The 19,177-nt window shown below is 32.6% G+C and overlaps 1 protein-coding gene across 6 annotated transcripts in view; it reads left to right on the top strand.

Annotated features, from left to right (window-relative positions):
• FXR1 (FMR1 autosomal homolog 1) overlaps positions 1–18,553 on the top strand; it is a 44,144-nt gene extending 25,591 nt beyond the window's left edge. The window contains exons 9-17 of one of the 6 annotated variants that reach the window (XM_006084878.3): positions 1,456–1,565; positions 5,077–5,163; positions 6,409–6,466; positions 6,554–6,616; positions 10,093–10,296; positions 12,186–12,386; positions 13,079–13,159; positions 16,668–16,759; positions 17,489–18,553. In XM_006084878.3, the coding sequence (XP_006084940.1) occupies positions 1,456–1,565; positions 5,077–5,163; positions 6,409–6,466; positions 6,554–6,616; positions 10,093–10,296; positions 12,186–12,386; positions 13,079–13,159; positions 16,668–16,759; positions 17,489–17,659 (1,067 nt within the window). In that variant the 3' untranslated portion in view covers positions 17,660–18,553. Of the gene's footprint in view, positions 1–1,455; positions 1,566–5,076; positions 5,164–6,408; positions 6,617–10,092; positions 10,297–12,185; positions 12,387–13,078; positions 13,160–16,667; positions 16,760–17,488 lie in introns of all 6 variants that reach the window. The other 5 variants (XM_014452332.2, XM_006084879.3, XM_006084877.3 and 2 more) reach the window with 5 other exon arrangements.
• The last annotated feature ends 624 nt before the right edge of the window (positions 18,554–19,177 follow it).

The following is a 19,177-nucleotide window of genomic DNA, read 5'->3' as shown; positions in this document are numbered from 1 at the left end:
TCCTTGCCACGGACCACAGAAGGGTGATGGATGTTCAACTCACCACTGATATAGTTCACAAGAAGAAAGGGGCACTAAGATTGGGGTGGGAGGGTTATGACATATCATCCTGACTTTCGTTATTTCGAAAAGATATTTGCTTATTTTTAGCAGGGTCAAGGATGGAGTTGCTGCTTGAGCTTCACTGTGTTAAAAATGAAGGTTGCTTTTATATGCTGCTGCTAGAGCTAAGAGAAGACATGTGAATTCCCTGACCTACTCTTATTTTTTTGCCTGTTCAATCACTGTTGCTTTTAAATTTAGGGTTATTAGTGGGGAAGGAAGCTTGAGAATAGGGACAGAAAATCTATAATAGTGTCTGCTGTATGGGCTGGCTTACTGTTACCATTGTTCCCTTACTCATTCTTTAATGAAAACTTGTTCTCTCAAGCATGCAGTAGGAAAATTTTCATTTTCACCCCTTTCAACCAAAATTAATTTATTGTGGAAATAGATTGCTGACTTAGCAATAAAAAAATCATTGGGGATTTGGACTTAAATAACATGGACTTGTTTAATAACATATATGGTGTTGCTGTTAATTTTATAAGAGATACATCGTTTCATGTAGGGAAGGTTACCTGAAAATACTGTTCCCAGGTAACAGTCCGCAGTATTGGTTTGTTATTTTATGTGAATGTATGTTGTAACTAATAAGTTCCTAAGGGGAAGAGAAATCTTCATGCTTCTTTTTTAGGTTGTCCTTTAATTATTGGATACTTTAATTATTGGGTACTGCTGTTTGACACTTAGAGGTTAAGTATAGAGAAGGTAAATAATTTGGATTTAATGTCATTTTATAGTATTTTATATCTAGGAAGACAGCATACCAGACACATGTTGTATGTATCTGTATAGCTGTGAAGTACTTTTTAATAACTTACTGGTGTAAAATGTTATACTTGTTAAATGTTAACATTTAATTTCTACGAAGGGAATATTTTAAAAGTTACGTCTTCAAGTCACAGGTATCTTTTGAATAAATAGAAACTTGAAAATAAATTCAAGATTTAATTTAATTGTTTAAATAATTATATATAATGAATATAAACAAATTGATCGGACTAATGCTAAGATAAGTTGTGTTTTTTTTTGCCTCTGTATACAAGAAATGGGTTGGACTTGATATTTTAAAAATATAAAAATGATGTAGAACATCTTAAAAGTTTATTTAGACTTTGAGAATGTTTTCCATGTGAGCAGCATTGTCAACCCAGTTAATGATAGCCTGCTGGAGAGAAGGAAATTTGAGACCGACAATAAAACTTCTCAGTAGTCTTTAGGGGTGAGTTAATGAGAGTACAAAGATAGAGCATAGCTTGGTTTTTATAATTTGATAGCAAGTTATAAATTATTTGAAAGGGTTAGCAGTATTGGTTTTTTACTTACCATTACATTTGTTTTCTTTTATTAAAGGAAAAGTAATTGGGAAAAATGGCAAAGTTATTCAAGAAATAGTGGACAAGTCTGGTGTGGTTCGGGTGAGAATTGAAGGAGACAATGAAAATAAACTACCTAGAGAAGATGTGAGTATTTAAAATGTAATTTAATTGGCCTGGGGGTTTTTTTGTGTTGTGTGTGTGTGTGTGTTTCTTTTCATATTCTTTTCTTAGCTGACTTCATGTTATTTTGTATTTTGGAAATTTATGAAATTATATCTAGTGAGCTACTTACACTCTAGTGCAATGGACTTTTCTTTTAAAAAGTTTTGTTCCTTCTAATATTTCTTTTAACAAGTCTAGTTTTCATCATGGGCCCTGGGTTCTTAGTTGGTTTCTCAGTACTTGAGTAAAATGCCAATTTTTTAATAAAAGCCTTCAATTTGATCATGTTAACAGTCCCTTTTACACTTAGAATGTAAAGCTGTTCAATTTGATACTAAACAATACAGTCTTTTATGAAGGAATTCTTGACAACATTCTCCCTAGCATTTTTATAGAATCTGAAAGCACTATTTCTTAATTGAAATCTTCAAGGTTTTCTGTTGCTATTTTGATACGAACTTTCTTTTCAGTCCTACTTCTCATATGTAGATATCTTGTCTACAATGCTGTTCTTTGCTTTCATATATCACTTTCAGGATTTCTTTATTTTGTGGCTTCAGTAATCAACTCTGTATAGTTGACTTAAACTTTGTATGTTTGAATATAAGGCAAGAATTTTCCTACAAATTATCTTCCAGTAATACACTCATACATAACTTCTTCAGTTTTGCACAATAGATAGCTGTTTGGAGAGTTTGTTAGCCTATTGGATAGAATCAGTCTCATAAAACAAAACAAAAAGCTGTAGACATTTAGCGTAAGTAAATAGCTTCACATTAAGGATGTTGTAACGATGCCTATCAAAGATAGTCACTTCCTTTATTCATTTTAATTAGTTAGAATGTGGAGGAAAATGAATGAGGAAAAACAAATGAATAGTGTTATACATATGAGTACTTGTGGCTCAGATTGATTTCATTTTGCACTGTTTTGAAAATTACTACAAATCTCAAGTAACTTTTACTTATTCTTAAGCAAACCCTCCTTCCTTTCTCACCATTTTTGCATGACTTTAAGGTGCTTTTGAGATAAGGAATAAAATTAATGTTTAATACTATTATGGGCACTTTCCCTCTTTATGCTTAATATATAAGATAATAAAGATCTATTGGCATACTACCACTATTTAAAATTAGTCTGAAGATCATGATGTTTACTGGCAAAGGCTATTTATTAAACAACTCAAGTATAAATTTCTTGGCTTGATACTACTATGTCATCTTCCCTTACCTTGATTTATCCCAATTGATTTTTAATATTTACCATCTTGTTGCAAGTGAATTCTAGGTTCTCCTTCAAATATAAAAATTTATACTTTTCAGTTTGTAGAATTGGTCAATTGTTCCATTTCTGTGCTAGGTTAAATTTAAATGCTTACAGAAGCCAAGAAAATCGTGTTAAATAATTAAGCAGGTTGAGATTTACAAGATAGGGGTGGGAGGGCACCAAGTATCTTTCTGTAAAAGAAACATGCTGCTCAGTTTTAATTTGGTTGATGTGTGGGAATGCTGCATTGTGTTGCTAGATCTTCTGATATTTTTTAAGAGAAGCTGAAAATCTATAATACTATAAAGAATTTTTTCAATTTCCTAAACATTTTATGTTAAAATGAATCTGAAGTTTGGTAATGGTTTATTTCGGGCCACCATTCTACAGTTTAAGCCACCTAAATCCCCTGGGGAGTGTTTTATAACTTTCTCCAAAATCTTTGGTGACTCATCTCTGGTCTGAGATGACCTTTGTATTCGTAGTAATTATTGTTGGTATACTAGGGTATGTAATGATTTTCTTTTACATTTTCTGGCTTATCTTACATCTCCAAGCCAGGTAATAAACTCAAGAAATCAAATCTGAATATTCTCTCTCTCTCTCTCTCTCTCTCTCTCTCCCCTTCATTTTTCCCCTATCACAATGAATTTTATAGAGTAGGCACTTGATAAATGTTCAGTTAATTAAGTTTGTTTGTTTTTTAATTTAAGATTAAGAATTCCCACCTAACCAGTTTTGCTCAGTGGATAGGGTGTCGGCCCACACAGACTGAATGGTCCCGGGTTTGATTCCAGTCAGGGGCATGTACCTTGGTTGCGGGATTGATCATCCCCAGTGGGGGTTGTGCAGGAGGCCAGCAGATCAATGTTTCTCTCTCATCGATGTTTCCTAACTTTCGATCCCTCTCCCTTCCTCTTTGTAAAAATCAATAAAATATATTGGAAAAAAAAAGATTAAGAGTTCCCCAGTCCCGGTAGGGGCTTGTGCAGGAGGCAACCAATCCATGTGTCTCTCTGAAATGGATGTTTCTCTCTCTTCCTCTTCCCTCCCTTTTATCTCTCTCCCCCTCCTCCATCCCTTCCATTCTTTCTAGAAGTCAATGGGAAAAATATCCTTGGGTGAGGATTAAAAATACATAAATAAATAATTCAGCACTTAAATCGTTAAAAAGTCAGTTTGAAAATAAGCCATAGAGTAGTTTCTTATACTGAATCAAAAGTTCTTAAGCTACACTTAGTTCCATAAGGAACTATTCTATAAAATCAAGAAAATGGGAAGAGACACTGAAACACATTGGATCACTTTATTTAGGCTATACTCATTCTCCTTAGCCAATAGTATGCTAGAAGTGTATTTCTTTTTTTCCCTTCTTTTTAATATATTTTTATTGATTTCAGAGAGGAAAGGAGAGGGGGAGAGAGAAATATCAATGATGAGAATCATTGATTGGCTGCTTCCTGCATGCCCCCTACTGGGGATTGAGCCTGCAACCCAGGCATGTGCCCTTGAGTGGAATTGAACCTGGGACCCTTTGGTCTGCAGGCCGATGCTCTATCCATTGAGCCAAACCAGCCAGGGCTAGAAGTGTATTTCTTTAAAGAAAAAAAATCATCAATTAGTATCTTAATTCTCTTCTACTTTTTTAAAACCTTTCTCCTCTAAAATTCAACAAGGTAAACCACGTCTATGTTAATCTTTTGACTTGCTTTTAAACCTGTGACAAACTATATGCCCTTACCAATAATTCCTTATTTTACTTTGTGTAAATATTTATACTCTGTAGGTGATACTTATGTTAACAGTTGGGAAGCATTCCCTCCAACACAGACTTCGAAGGTTTCGTTATCTGAAGATGCTCAGTGTCACTAATTCTCAGAGTAATGCAAAATTAAAATCACAATGAGATAGCATCTCACACCTGTCAGAATGGCTATTATTAATAAATAAATGGGGTGGGGGATGGGGGATGGACCAGAAAATCTGATATCTAAAAAGTAATTTTTTAAATGCTAAGTTGTAGTGCAAATATGACAAATTTTTGAAAATCTCAATATTTCAAATTACATTGATATTTTTAGAAGTATATATTTTTAAGTCTTGAACTTTAATAGATATAAATTGCTATGTGTTTTAGAAAAGTTTTCCAAATTATATATTGGTATGTCAAATTTAGGCTAGAATTTTGTTAAAATATTAAATGCTTGAGGACGTTGTTTTCTTACAGGGGATGGTTCCATTTGTATTTGTTGGCACTAAAGAAAGCATCGGAAATGTGCAAGTCCTTTTAGAGTATCATATTGCTTATCTAAAGGTATGTATACTATTCACATTTATATCACTGTTGCTCCCCACTTTAAGCTTTATTAATTTGGTAATGTTTGTAGTAAATTTTAGATACTTATGTATTTTTAATTTAGGTTCAGTTATGCCATTTTTAGGAGAATTTATAAATAAAACATCTTTTGCCATAATAAAATCATTTGCCTCATGCACATTGTTTCTCTTTCCCTCTGAACTTTTGCATTTCTTTCCTTACTGTTATCACTTAATGTACCTACACATTCTGTACTGGAACTATTTTGTTTTTACTTGATGCTTTACATGCAAACAAGACACAAAATCAGCAGTGAAGATAGGCTTTCTTTGTAACTGGTATTATCTGAATCAGATGCCATTTGGTAATTCCTTAACCATTGTTTATAATGTAGTCTGTTTGAGTTCATAAATAGAGCAAGGGCTTTAGAAAAGAAATGCCACATTAAATTAATAAAAGTTGTATTTGTTATTTTTTACTATTCCTCTTTTATTCCTGCTATGATTCTCTTGTTTAGAGTATAGTAATATCCTCAACTGCTCTGTCTAGTTAGTATGCTTTCCTTTTAGTCATATCATTGCTGCTGTTTTAATATTTTGAAAGCACCCCTGATACTCTCATTCCATTCTTTTAAAAGCTTATCTTTATATAAGTCTCAATTCAATCTGGCATTCTAAGCCCATGTTTTACCTTTCAGTGCTCTACTAACTTTTATAAAGCCAAGAGCTTTGTTTAGATACCCTCCCTTCACATCCTGTAATGACCTCAATTTCTGAATTACCAAGCCTACTAGTTCATCCAGGTCACAACTCAGGTGTCATTATTTTGATAGGAAAGTAGGTTAATGGTACATCTCATTGATGCTACCTGAACCTCATTTAACAGAGTTTTAACTCATTCAGAGCTAAATCTGGTAACATTGTATAATTATTAGCTTTTTAATAAATGGGTCATTTAATGCTTATCAAACATCCCCTTGAAGGAGGAGAGTCCTGGTCTTTTTTTACATTGCATGCCTGTAGCACTTAGCATGACTGGCACACATGTTGGGCATCAGTAAATGTTTGGTGAATTGAAACAGCAAATGACTTTGCAGGTTGTGTTTACTAGGAACACAACTGTACTTGACCAAATGCCCACGATGCTTCTTTCATTAGTAGGGAGTATAGCTCTAGCTTTATTTAGACTTTAAGAAGACAAAAAGTTACAAATAAGATTTACCCTTTATTGTTTTGATTATAGGAAGTAGAACAACTAAGAATGGAACGCCTACAGATTGATGAACAGCTACGACAGATTGGTATGGGTTTCAGACCTTCTTCCACCAGAGGGCCTGAAAAAGAGAAAGGATATGCCACTGATGAAAGTACCGTCTCTTCTGTACAAGGTTCTAGGTCTTATAGTGGAAGAGGCAGAGGTCGTCGGGGCCCTAATTACACCTCCGGTTATGGTAAAAACTTTTCTTTTTTTTTACTAGTTCTAGTTTAGGTGCTCCAATACATTTTGCTTAATATTATTTAGTTAGTTTTTTACCTTATTTTCCCTTTGAGGGCAGTAGATAAGTTCTGAGGTATACGTCTTAGTAATAGTGATGGCACACTTTATGTTAATGACAATAAAAGCTATGCAATTATAGCTGTGTAATGAAATAAAACATGTTTTTGTTACGTTGATGGTTCATTATCATATTTATTATTAAATAGATATGAAACTTGTTTTCCAAATATTTCCCCTGTACAGTTGTATACATTTTCCAATAAAAGTCTAATAATGCTGGCTATACTACTAGGAATCATTTTTGCTTACCCTCTGGGGAAAGTAAAAAGGAGAAATATTCTAACCACTGTGCCAAAATTGCATATACTAGCTTTTAAAATACATTTATTGGCTCATTCAGCAGTTCTGTGAGTATTAATATCTCTGGAATTATTTTATGAAATACAGCATTTCACTAAAGTGAGGGCTTTAAAAATTAGAACCTAATTAACATTTTTGTAAAATGTATTTATTTTACTCTGAGGATGGGGCCTAACCCATATAGCAAGGGGCCAATGGATTGTGCTGGTCAGTAATTCTCTAATCCTAAATTCTCACTTATTCTTCTTCAGCTTTGTGGAGTTTTCCAATTTTCTACATTTGGACTTGGATCTTAGCAGTGACCTGGTTATTTTTTTCCTTTATTCTTTCCTTTCTCTTTACTTCTCTACTCCCCTATGCTCATTCTAACTGCCTTGAAAATACTATCTTATAATCCCTAAAATAAAAGGCATTTAGGGAAAATATGAATATATGAAAGCTTACAGTGTGCAGGTTACATATCCAAATTTCATGTCATGTTTGACTGAAGAATCATTTAATGTTGCCAGTTATGTTAAATTTGTATTATTTTTTATTGGTTGTAGAGTTGAAAGATTAATTTTCCCTTCCCTTTCATATCTTCGTTTTTTAACTTTTAAAGTTAACCCTATATTGAAACATGAAAAACAAATTCCAATAAAGTAAAACTATTTAGCATGTGAAGGGCTGAGAATTATGGACTTATTATATTCCTGAAAATACATTTAATACAAAAGAAAAGCAGTAATTAAATAGAAATTAAGTATATACTGAATGATTTCAGAGGTTTACAAATTAATAGTATAAATAATCACATTTGACTTTTTGGATGATGAGGATTATAGGCCTCTGTGGGAAGTCAAGTCAAATTATAAATGAGCGATCACTTTTTGGCAAAATGCTTTTGTTGAGAGTAGATAATAAATTTACCTGAGAAAGGTAGAGGAATGTCATTGGGACTGAAGAAAGCTCTGCCAATTGTTCAGTAGATGGCACTCTTACCTCTGAATCTTTACAGACGGTGTAACATTATATATTTTTTAAATAACCATGAAACTTGGGCTTGAGAGAAAGTCATTTGAATTTCGTTATAGATCTTGTCCACTTAATATCAGAAGGATTTTTTAAGGAGATAATACATAAACTGTATAAGAAACATTTTCTCTAGAACATCCCTGAAGTTGGTATGTCTTATAATGGATGATGTCTTATAACTTTCATTGGCAGTATTTAATGGCACACAAAAGTATGTCTTAGGATGAATGGGTGGCATGTGGATTTGATAAAATGTACTCTAACTATTAAGTTTAGCATACACAATCATTGAAAAGGGGTGATTTTAGAAAGGGAAAAATCTGATTTAAAATTCTGTTAAAAACCAGTCTTTTAATTTGTTGGAGTCATTAAAAATTGAATCACTTTTATGAGTTAATTTTAAAGCTTTTTAAAAAGTTTGTAAGTTCAGAAGTTCTTATACATTCCAAAGGTTTTCGTCACTATTCATGAAATGATAAATAAGTGTTTGGGAATTCAAGGAGAAAGGAAGTTGGTAGGCTCCTTCACTTGTTAAACTTCAATTTTATTTCCTATACTCAGTCCTTTTAACTTTTGTATCTGAAGAGCTCTTGTGTTTTGCTTTTATCATCAAATGACATTGGCATTTAAATGTAGGGAACTTATAGTTTAGTATGGAATCACTCTTATTTGGGAGTTTTAGCAAAGGAACTTCAAAATCATGCAGCAAGTTTACTCAACAGAAAATGGTTATGTTCATTGGTAGGCGTCTGGGAGCAGTTAAAGGTATGAGACAGAGCTGCACCCTTTACATTTATCATAGACCAACTGAGAAGTAGATCCAAAAGGGATAAAAATAGAAAACATTCGGCAACACTGCATGACTGGTATAAATGCTTCAAAGAAAATAAGAAGAGAGGTCTGTTTTCATTCAAATTGGTCTGAACCTAGAAATTGAACTGGGCTTTGAAAAAAATGTTTGTTTATATGATAAAAGGAAAAGGTGGAAGAGACACCCCAGAACTACCTAAGAATAGAAGTGGAAATGAGTGTGATAGTGATTGGGTTACATAAATCTAATATAATGATGATATTGTAAGGCATAGAGTATTTGTGGTATTTAAATTTTTAAAGGGTCATTATTAAAATAGGTCAGTGATGGCGAACCTTTTGAGCTTGGCGTGTCAGCATTTTGAAAAACCCTAACTTAACTCTGGTGCTGTGTCACATATAGAAATTTTTTTATATTTGCAACCATAGTAAAACCAAGATGTATATTTTTGATATTTATTTTATATATTTAAACGCCATTTAACAAATAAAAATCAACCAAAAAATTGAGTTCGCGTGTCACCTCTGACATGTGTGTCATAGGTTCGCCATCACTGAAAGAGGTCATTTGAAAGTCAGAAATGGTCTAAACTTTTAAAGTCAGGCTGAATTTTTGTCTCATGGATCTGTTGTTGATTTGAAGTTGTCTTTCCTCAGAATAACCCCCTTAAAATTTGTTCAGTAATTTCAGATACTGTATTCTAATTTAAGAAACTTGCTCATAAAACATAGCTGTTTTATGTACAGCCACTAAAAATACACTTCCAGTTTATAAGAGACCATTAGTTATCAGAAACATCCTGATTTCAGAGATATTAAAATGTGAAAAATGGTAAAATACACTACATAACTTTATTTTTCTAAATATAATTGAAGTTGCTTTTAAATATTGGATAGCAGTTATATTTACTATACTAATTTGATATTAAACCTAAAAATGGGCAAAATTTTAAAAATATTTTCCCATTTAGTGCATTTTTATATTTGTATATGTAATGTTTTATATGTTTTCTGTAATATTCTATTCTGTTGGCTGTAAAACAATTCAGGTTTTAATTATCTGAAGAGTAGATACTATATTGTTAGTATAATATTAACATTTTATTAAAAAATTTTGAAATCAGTGTTTTGATTTAGTGTTTTTGAAGCAGCCAAATAGCAGTTATTTAAACAATGGTTTGCAGGAAACTTTTAATTTTTTTTCATTCCTATAAAAAATTGGCTTATGTTCTCTTCTTTCCCAAGGTACAAACTCTGAGCTGTCTAACCCCTCTGAAACAGAATCTGAGCGTAAAGACGAGCTGAGTGATTGGTCATTGGCAGGAGAAGACGATCGAGAGAGCCGACATCAACGTGACAGTCGGAGACGCCCAGGAGGAAGAGGCCGAAGTGTCTCGGGGGGTCGAGGTCGTGGTGGACCACGTGGTGGCAAATCCTCCATCAGTTCTGGTAGTCTTTTATATACTATGTCAGCATCATTTTTTTGTAAACATTGTGACTTTATACAAATTAGTTTATTTTCTGGGGCCACTGATTTTTGGGAGTTTGTCTTGGTACTCACTGAAGAAAATAATACAACATAACAGTGTAAGGAAAAGCCCTGTAGAGTGTTTTATCAGTGAAGGTTAACTAGAATATTTGGGTCAGAAAAATGTGTTTATCCCTTCAATTTTGAGGGGCTTATGTAATTAGAGTGTTTTTTCTCTCTAAAATTTTTGAGTTTACGTATTTGTTGGCCACACAGACCCAGATAATTCATATGGTCAGAAAGATCTAAATTCCTTTGTGTACTTAATATTGAAAAGTAACTGAAAAGCATTTTTTGCTACACTGTGTACTACTTTGGGAACAGGAAAAAATTGTGTTTTCAACTTAAAATATTTTTTTTATTATTTCACTGTTTGAGGAATTGAGTTGTAAAGAGAAGTGTTTAGAAGACTGAGATTTGAGGTGTGCAGGCAACTTTTTACTCATGTGTTTTTGAAGATTTTAAATGCTATAACTTCAGTGGAGTTGTAGAGTTGCCAGAATGTTTTTGCTTAGCATAATAGGGCTGGGGGGAGAATTGTCAGGGATACCTGGACTAGATTATATCAGGGAAATAACCATAACGTATTGTAAACCACTTTAAGAAAACCACTCTTAATGTTATACAGTGCCCCATGAAAGTTTATATAGTATTTTAAATGTTATAAAACATATATAATTAAATATATATAAATATATATTATATATATAATTAAATATATACCAGGTGTGCTTACAAGTTAGAAAAAACTGGAACAAGTCACAAAATTTAGGAACTTTTTAAAAGGTACTCTCTAGTTCCAGTGAAACTCTTTAATCCCTAAAATTTAGTTTATAGGCTTTCAGATAAATAGTTTTTATATTTTAGTACATTGTTCACTATTACCAAGGTTTATAATATAATATGCTGAATTATAAATAAATGTACTTAGTGTTTATGATTAATGGATAAACTTAGTGTCTTTTGCAAAGATGCTAGCTTGCTAGCTGTTACCAATGGAAACTTAGAAATGAAAAGTCGTGATTAGGTGAATTTCTTCTATAATTTGATTGGTGGAGGCAATAAATGCACATAGGTAAGATGGGTATTTTTTTTCTTAAAAATTATATCTTAAAACTTTTCTTTTCCCACCTTCACCCCACCTTATCCCACCTTCACTTTTTGTTTCTAGAGATGGGAGTACTAGTCAACACTCATTTCCACATTTTGCTATAACCAGTTAGAATTTCAACTTTTGTAGTTGTTTTTTTCCTTTGTGTGTGTGTGTAGACTTGTTTTGATTGCTTCAGTTTATAGTAACTGATAAGTCGTGGAGTGCAGGTGTTGAGTATTATTTGGAAATAGTCCATTAATATTAGCAAAAAGAAGCAACAGTCACCTTTAGCTCAATAAAGGTGACAAAAGCTCTTTGTTCAAATTAATTCATATTAGCTGGATATTTATTTCTCCTTAATTTTATTTTTCTAACCTCTGGTCAGGTTTAGCTAGGAATGTGAATGTCAGAAATAGCATGTGTAATGTGCTATATATATCCTAACATTTTCAAAACAAGTCAAAGTGAAACAGTAGAAAGCTGAGGTGTCTCCTCATCTTTTGCTTTAATTTTTCATTGCCATTTCAAGTTTTTTCATCTTTACTACTTTCCAGGTAAAATAGTGATAAAGAAAACATTTGAAGACAGAATATATTTTTATTGGGGCAAAAATCAAGTTTCTTAATTATTAATTAATACAGCTTAATATAGATGAAAACATTCCTATTAACTGCAGCTCTCTTAAACAAATATTTCTTGCCTCTGACATGCATATAGTGCTCAAAGATCCAGACAGCAATCCATACAGCTTACTTGATAATACAGAATCAGATCAGACTGCAGACACTGATGCCAGCGAATCTCATCACAGTACTAACCGTCGTAGGCGGTCTCGTAGACGAAGGACTGATGAAGATGCTGTTCTGATGGATGGAATGACTGAATCTGATACAGCTTCAGTTAATGAAAATGGGCTAGGTATGTAAGCACTTAGGGAAAAGATATATATTGTATAATACTGTTAATGTATTATGCTTTTTTCACATAAACAAAAACCCAAAAATATGCAATTTGAAAATTGGATTTTTTAGTGCTTGCTTCAAACAAAGATAGCTTTGTATCTGTCTTAAATATCCAGTTTTCAGATTTGTATAGTCAAATTATTTGAAACTGAGAGGGTTTATTAAAGTGCCCTTTGATGCCATTGCATAACACAAATATACAAACTGCAAGGCACTTAATACTCTTATTGTACCTAAACCAAAATCGGGCTTTCAGCTTACCTCTTTAAAAATTATTATAAATAATACTAATGAAAATGGCATTAATTTGCAAAGGGCTAAACTGTCATTAACTTTGGTTAATAAATAAACTGTATTGGAGAGGAAAACTTTATCTCCCTGAATGATGGCATTTTAAAAATTAAATCATAAAGTTTGTTTAATTAAGAGTTAAAACCCTCTTAATTTCCAGATGATAATTCCATTTTGTAAATCTATTTGGAATGCCTAAAACTACGGAAGTTATTTTCCTGTCAGTAATTTATGTGTTTTTTCTTCCCTATTTAACTGAAAGTTTCTCTTTCCCTTTCCTTGAATCTTTGAAGGAACAAAGTTTTTGTCTTGTTTTGTTTTTATCAGAATAGTTCATGGTAAATTTTGCAATTACAGATGATAGTGAAAAAAAACCCCAGCGACGCAATCGTAGCCGCAGGCGTCGTTTCAGGGGTCAGGCAGAAGATAGACAGCCAGGTAACTTGAGTGGACCTGTTGACACCACCAGGTCATAAGCATGGAAAAAAAATGTCATGTGTCTGCTTTCTAAATAAATTATACTTACATATACACATGTGTGCATATACATTCAAGATGTGCATTGCATAAATTGTTTACTCAACTAATAAGACTACTACTCTTAAGAAAATGCATTCTTCCTTGACACCGTAAATGTTTAGTAACCTGTCTAATTGAACTAATATTACTCAAATTTTTTTCATGGAAATACTGTTGAGAAGGCCATTATTTTGTCCACTTGGCAGATTCTTCACACTTGAATTGGGGTCTGCCATCCCAGGGGACTATGTTGTTAGATTGTGATTGAGGTTGATTGGCAAAACTGGAGAGCTTTTGCATGGTGCCTGCTTACTCTATCTGCATTTAGCACCTCATTTTTGTGGGAATTTTATAATACCCACATTTAAAAAAAAAAAAGTACAAATGAGAAAAATACTTGAAAATGTTTTTTTTCTAATAAGAGGAATGCATGCTATGTTTTTGTTTATTGTAGTGTGATGTTTTTTCCCTACACCTACTAACTATTCAAATTAATAGTACTTACTTATTAGCTTTAGAATGTTAATTTTTAAGTAGTCATGTTTTTAGTAACTTGAAAGAAAACTTGTTGGTTGTGTCTATATTATTTTGAACATAATTCCATTTCCTGTGTAAGAGAATCACATGTATATTCACAAATAAACCCCTTTTAAGCTAATCAATTTTGCATTCTTTCCAGAGAAAATTCTTTCATGTGTTTTCCCCAACTAAGAAATGTAAATTCCATTATCTAGAATTTTAAGTTAGGTGGTTATAGAGATATTTGGGAAAACCCATTAAAGGCTATTAGTTCCCATTCTTGAAAAAAAACTCATGCTTTAAAGATACTTGTAAAACTAAAAGGAATTAAATATTGTCAAATATAGAAAGTTTCCAGAAAATATTTGTTTTCCCCTCTCTTCTTTACCCACTGTCTTTAGTGTTAGAGATATATTTTAGATCAAGAGATATTTCATTTTCTTAAGCTGGCACAGCAGTGAATATAGTATCTGGCCATACTTTATAAATAAGAAAGTTCAAGCTGGGCGCTTATAGGATAAATTACAATGTAATTTATTAACTAAATGGATGGTGATTTATTACTAAGTCAATGGACATGAAAGGAATAATGTAGTGGTTTTGTCAACGAAGAGGCAGAGGTTTCTGCATTGTATTAATTGAAATTTGAGTAATTTGGAATTTTTAATAACTTGTGTTCCATATCGCAATTTATTCCTATTTTACTCTGTTCTTTTGGAAATTGCTTTTCATCTTTAGAATTCTTTGCCTTCCCTAGCCTATTCCTGCCCTACTCCCTCCTCAATCCCCCCTAAAAAAACAAATCCAAAACTCAAAATAAGATAGAACAAGCACACATATTCTCATTGCCTCTGCAGCAGTTCTAGGAAGGCAGCCTCTATCTAAAGAATATCAACATTCTTTTAAATACACAGTTATTTAATTTGTTCTATTTGCTTAAAATTTCCTGTTCTTAATGTAAATTAAACAATGAATATTCTTTACTAAGAATGTGACAGTACAGTGGTGTCCAGTTGATTAACTTGGACCTCTAACCTAAGAGGAAATTCTAGAGTCCAAATTATGTTGCACAAATTGCTTGTTTTTTTTCCTAGATATTTTAAATATGTATTCATCTGTATTGAACTTTTAAGTGGCTGGTATTTTAAAGACTGGCTATAGATAGGGGTTTTGTTTTTTTAATCAACTGAATTTGTTTTGGTTTTACCTCCCCTTATGGGAAAGGAGGGGCACTGGTAAGTTTTTACCTTCCCAACTAAGTGCCTTTTAATTTAATTGGTAAACTACATTAAAGTATATTATTCTATGTCTGTACATAATTGTCAGGGTTTCCAGGTAGATGAGTTCTTCAGGTATCACTGAGGACTGAATTATAGAAACATAATGGATTTAATTATTAAGGTGCTTCCCAAATTAGAATAATTCCTAGAATGGTTTTATCACCAGGTACGTAGACATAACAATGAAGAGGATTTGATAGTATCCCCCTCCCCAATTTTGGAAACCATTGTTAAATGTATTTATAATTCATTGACAGTGAATTTAAATGATTTTTAAAGCTCCAAAATGAACACACTCAGTTTCTTCTAATTTGGAAGAAAAGAAGCAGTGTTAGACAAGAAACATCTTTAGTGATATTTCTAATAAATGATATGTATTATTTCTGAATTACATTGTTTTTTGAGCTTTTAAAAAATTCATCTAATACTTATAGACAGTTCTTGGATCTTATAAAAGTATTAGTATGTCAGTTTATGATTAAGAAAAAATGAATTGTAAATAAATGCAGTTTTATATTACATCAAAATGATTTATTTTTATAAAAATTTGAACCCGATGAACTAATTCTCCTAACTAGTGACTAATTAGACATTTACTTGAATTTTCATTCTTTATTCCCATAATTTGCTCCCATAATTTAAAATACACTATATTTCACATAATCAGGGATTTTTCTTCACCAGTTTCTGATAGACAATAATTCGTCCAAAGAAAGAGAATGATTCTTTTGTTATTTCTTCAAATATGTGAATTCTAAGTTGCAAGCCTTCAGAGAGAGAGGATTGAGGCATAAAGTTGGACTAGCCCAGAGTACCTGTAGACAAGAGGTCATTTGTGGCACTGGGTTGGCAGTAAGTAAGACGTTAGGTCGGATTAATCTTTTCCCTAGATCACTACTGCCATCCACCTACTTGCAAACACACATGCACACCTCAGTCAGTCCCTCAAAAGACTGAAAGATTGGCTAAGTGAGGAGGGAGTGGTTAGTTAAATTCACGGTGGCCTTTCTCTTACCATGATCAATGTTTACATTTTTAGGGTGGCTTTCTGTCATCTTTAGTTTGCTTGTAGTTTTTTATTGTTGATCACTCAGAATGGTTTCTAGTGTGGAATGTTTAAAAGGAACCATAAAATACCACACTTGGATTTCTTACTTGTGTTTCTTAAAAAAATAACAGAGCTAATATTTGAGTAACTTTTTACATCTTTGCTGAAATTTTCAAATTGAAGTACACCACCCCATGATTTATACCAAACTTGCCCCATTTTTTCCCCCCAAATATTGTCTGGGCTTAGAATGCTGCCTTTCCTATTCTTGGTTGTGGATTTCTGTATCAAACTTATGCCACAGCCGTACACTCAACCAGAAGCAAATGGCTGGATTCCTGTGAAAGAGGACGTTAATCTAGGCTTCCTCGATCTCCAGCTTAAAACTTTTTATTGTTATTGCTAAGTTGCAGGCACATTTTTCAAGCTGTTTTTGGTTGGAGGTGTTACCCAGCTTAAGAAAAATTTAAAATTGGGTAACCCACCATTAGTTCATTTTAAAAGTAAAATTACTCTTTATCCATAAATAAACTTTAGACATATTTTTCAACACCTGTAATTTTTTTCTCATCTTCAACAGTCACAGTTGCAGATTATATTTCTAGAGCTGAGTCTCAGAGCAGACAAAGAAACCTCCCAAGGGAAACTTTGGCTAAAAACAAGAAAGAAATGGTAAGGAGAATTTAAAATGTAGGTTTTGTTGCTTTTTTTTTTTTTTTTGTATGGTTTAGCTTTATTTTTACTTAACTTTCTGTATGATCGCTTGTTTCCCCCCAGCTAAACAAATACTATTTTAGTTAAAGACTACTATTGAGTTTGTTGTTGGCCCCAGGTAACTGAAGATAGAAATGCATGCTTGAGCCTGAAATATTTTTCCGTTAGAACTCTAAATAGCATTTGTAAAGCTCAGTCTGCCCAAAGATATTGGGCATAAAGATTATTGCTTAATTTGGGGAACAATAGGCTACATACCTCTTCTCAGTGATGAATCTAGACCTTTAAGTTTCAATTCTTTTAATGCTTTAAAGGATTTATATGTAACTGAGTTTTTAAAAAGGTGAGTAAAGTAGGCGATTATTTGATTTACTTAGGGTATTAACTATATCTTTTACATGGTGAGCTTTCAACTGGTTAAAATAAAATTAGGTTCAAATTTTCAGTAATCAAGTACATACTATTCAGTAATCAGGTACCTCTAGGTACTAGAAACAAAGAATTGAAATACCCAGAGAGGTAGAGTATATTGGTATTTATTTTGAACTTTAAGAATATTTGAATTATTTAATCCATTGTATCAAACTAAAATTACTTAGTAGCTAATTATTGTTTATGTAGTTATTTTCCTCCTCAGCTATAGATTTTATTTATAAAGAAGTTGAAAAAGTTGTCTCCCTTTGGCAGGCAAAAGATGTGATTGAAGAGCATGGTCCTTCAGAAAAGGCAATAAATGGCCCAACTAGTGCTTCTGGCGATGAAATTTCTAAGCTACAGCGTACTCCAGGAGAAGAAAAGATTAATACCTTAAAAGAAGAAAACACTCAAGAAGCAGCAGTCCTGAATGGTGTTTCATAAACTGAAGAAGTTCCTAGTTTACAGTTCTTTTACATTACATTTTACAATAGTGCTTGTACAGCTTGCCAAAGATAGAATATGGATCGCCAGTCTTTACATCGCACTTTCAGTTCCTCCATTTGGAATTCAGAAAGGGGAGGGATCCTGAAGAAATCATATGTTAAACATACTTTGACACCTACTGTGTTATAAAATATATCATCAGATGTGCCTTGAGAATAGTATATGTAACATTAAAAAAAGTTGCTGGCTATAGGAAATGTTATTTTGTTTTCAAAATATGGCAGAGATGGGGGGAGGTTGGTGGGGTGGGATCCCTGACATAATACTCTTTATGAAAGCATTAGCTGCTTTTGTTACATTTTTAATAATATGCAACCACTTCTTCACCTGAGGAAAACTAGAGTTGAAATGCAGTCTAAAATATTTTGCACTGAATTGTAATTTCTTCATTAGTTTAGTCTGGAAACTGGTCTGTTTTGATGTGTTTTTAAAATGCTGTATGTAGAGGAAAATCTGCAGACCACTGGAATACATTTGTTAAACTCTCAACTGCAGGGACACTGGGTGATATTGGCAGTGACTGTTCTATATTGAGGCTTTGTTTGGTTTATTTATTAAAGTGTACAGTATTTAAAAATCAAACATAGCTTTAGTTAAAACACTAAGCTGAATTAGTCATGTCCATTCAGACATAACCTGAACTACTGAAAAGATCACTTTCCAGAAGGTTTATTCTGTATAAACTACATGTTAGTCCAGTAGAGTATCCTTTCCTTTTCTTAATTTTTTTCTTTTTTTCCCCTTTTTCTTTTTTTTTTTTTTTTATTTTGGTTGTTTGATGTGCAATATGTTTTTGTATGCAGGTAGTAAATAAACTTTGATCTTCCATTTGCTGATTTTTAACTTTCTACTTTTTATACCCACTGTTGCAAAGTAGTTGGAGCTACTTAGAGGCCTAGAATAGTATCCTGATTGCTTTTTAAAAAGCATTTATACTTGCTCATAAATAATATCAAACTATTAATTGGTCAGTTAATCATTTTGTGATGAATCCTGAAATCTTAGCAATTAAAATTTAATCTGTTAGAATAGAATGGCTTAGGGAATTGATCATACATTTGATTTAGGAAAATCTTTGGAACATAAAATTGTAATCAAAGACAAATTTGGAGGGCAGTGGGGTAAAATCTAGAATTTTTTGCCTTTGATTATTTTTATAAAGAAGTATGAACACTTTTAAAATATGGAATAAGCCACTGGTTTGCTTTTTGATTCTCATGGAAATAGTCTTGAAGATTCTCATACGAATGATTGTATTTTCTTATATATATATTTTAGCCAGATAACTTAATTTAGGAAGATGAAGACTTTCACACCAAGTGTGTTGCAAAAAGTAACAATTTACGAAGCTAATTGTGAGGTCACATACAACAATTGTGGACTGAGCAAGAAAGCCCTTTTTGTCATTTGGTGTCTTGTTTTTATGTGCATAAGTTGTGTTAATTTTTTATGTGC

Source organism: Myotis lucifugus, unplaced genomic scaffold (genome assembly GCF_000147115.1).
Source record: "Myotis lucifugus unplaced genomic scaffold, Myoluc2.0 scaffold_14, whole genome shotgun sequence".
Taxonomy (NCBI): domain Eukaryota; kingdom Metazoa; phylum Chordata; class Mammalia; order Chiroptera; family Vespertilionidae; genus Myotis; species Myotis lucifugus.
Note: the sequence above shows the minus strand (reverse complement) of the source record. Positions and strands in the feature narration are given on the sequence as shown.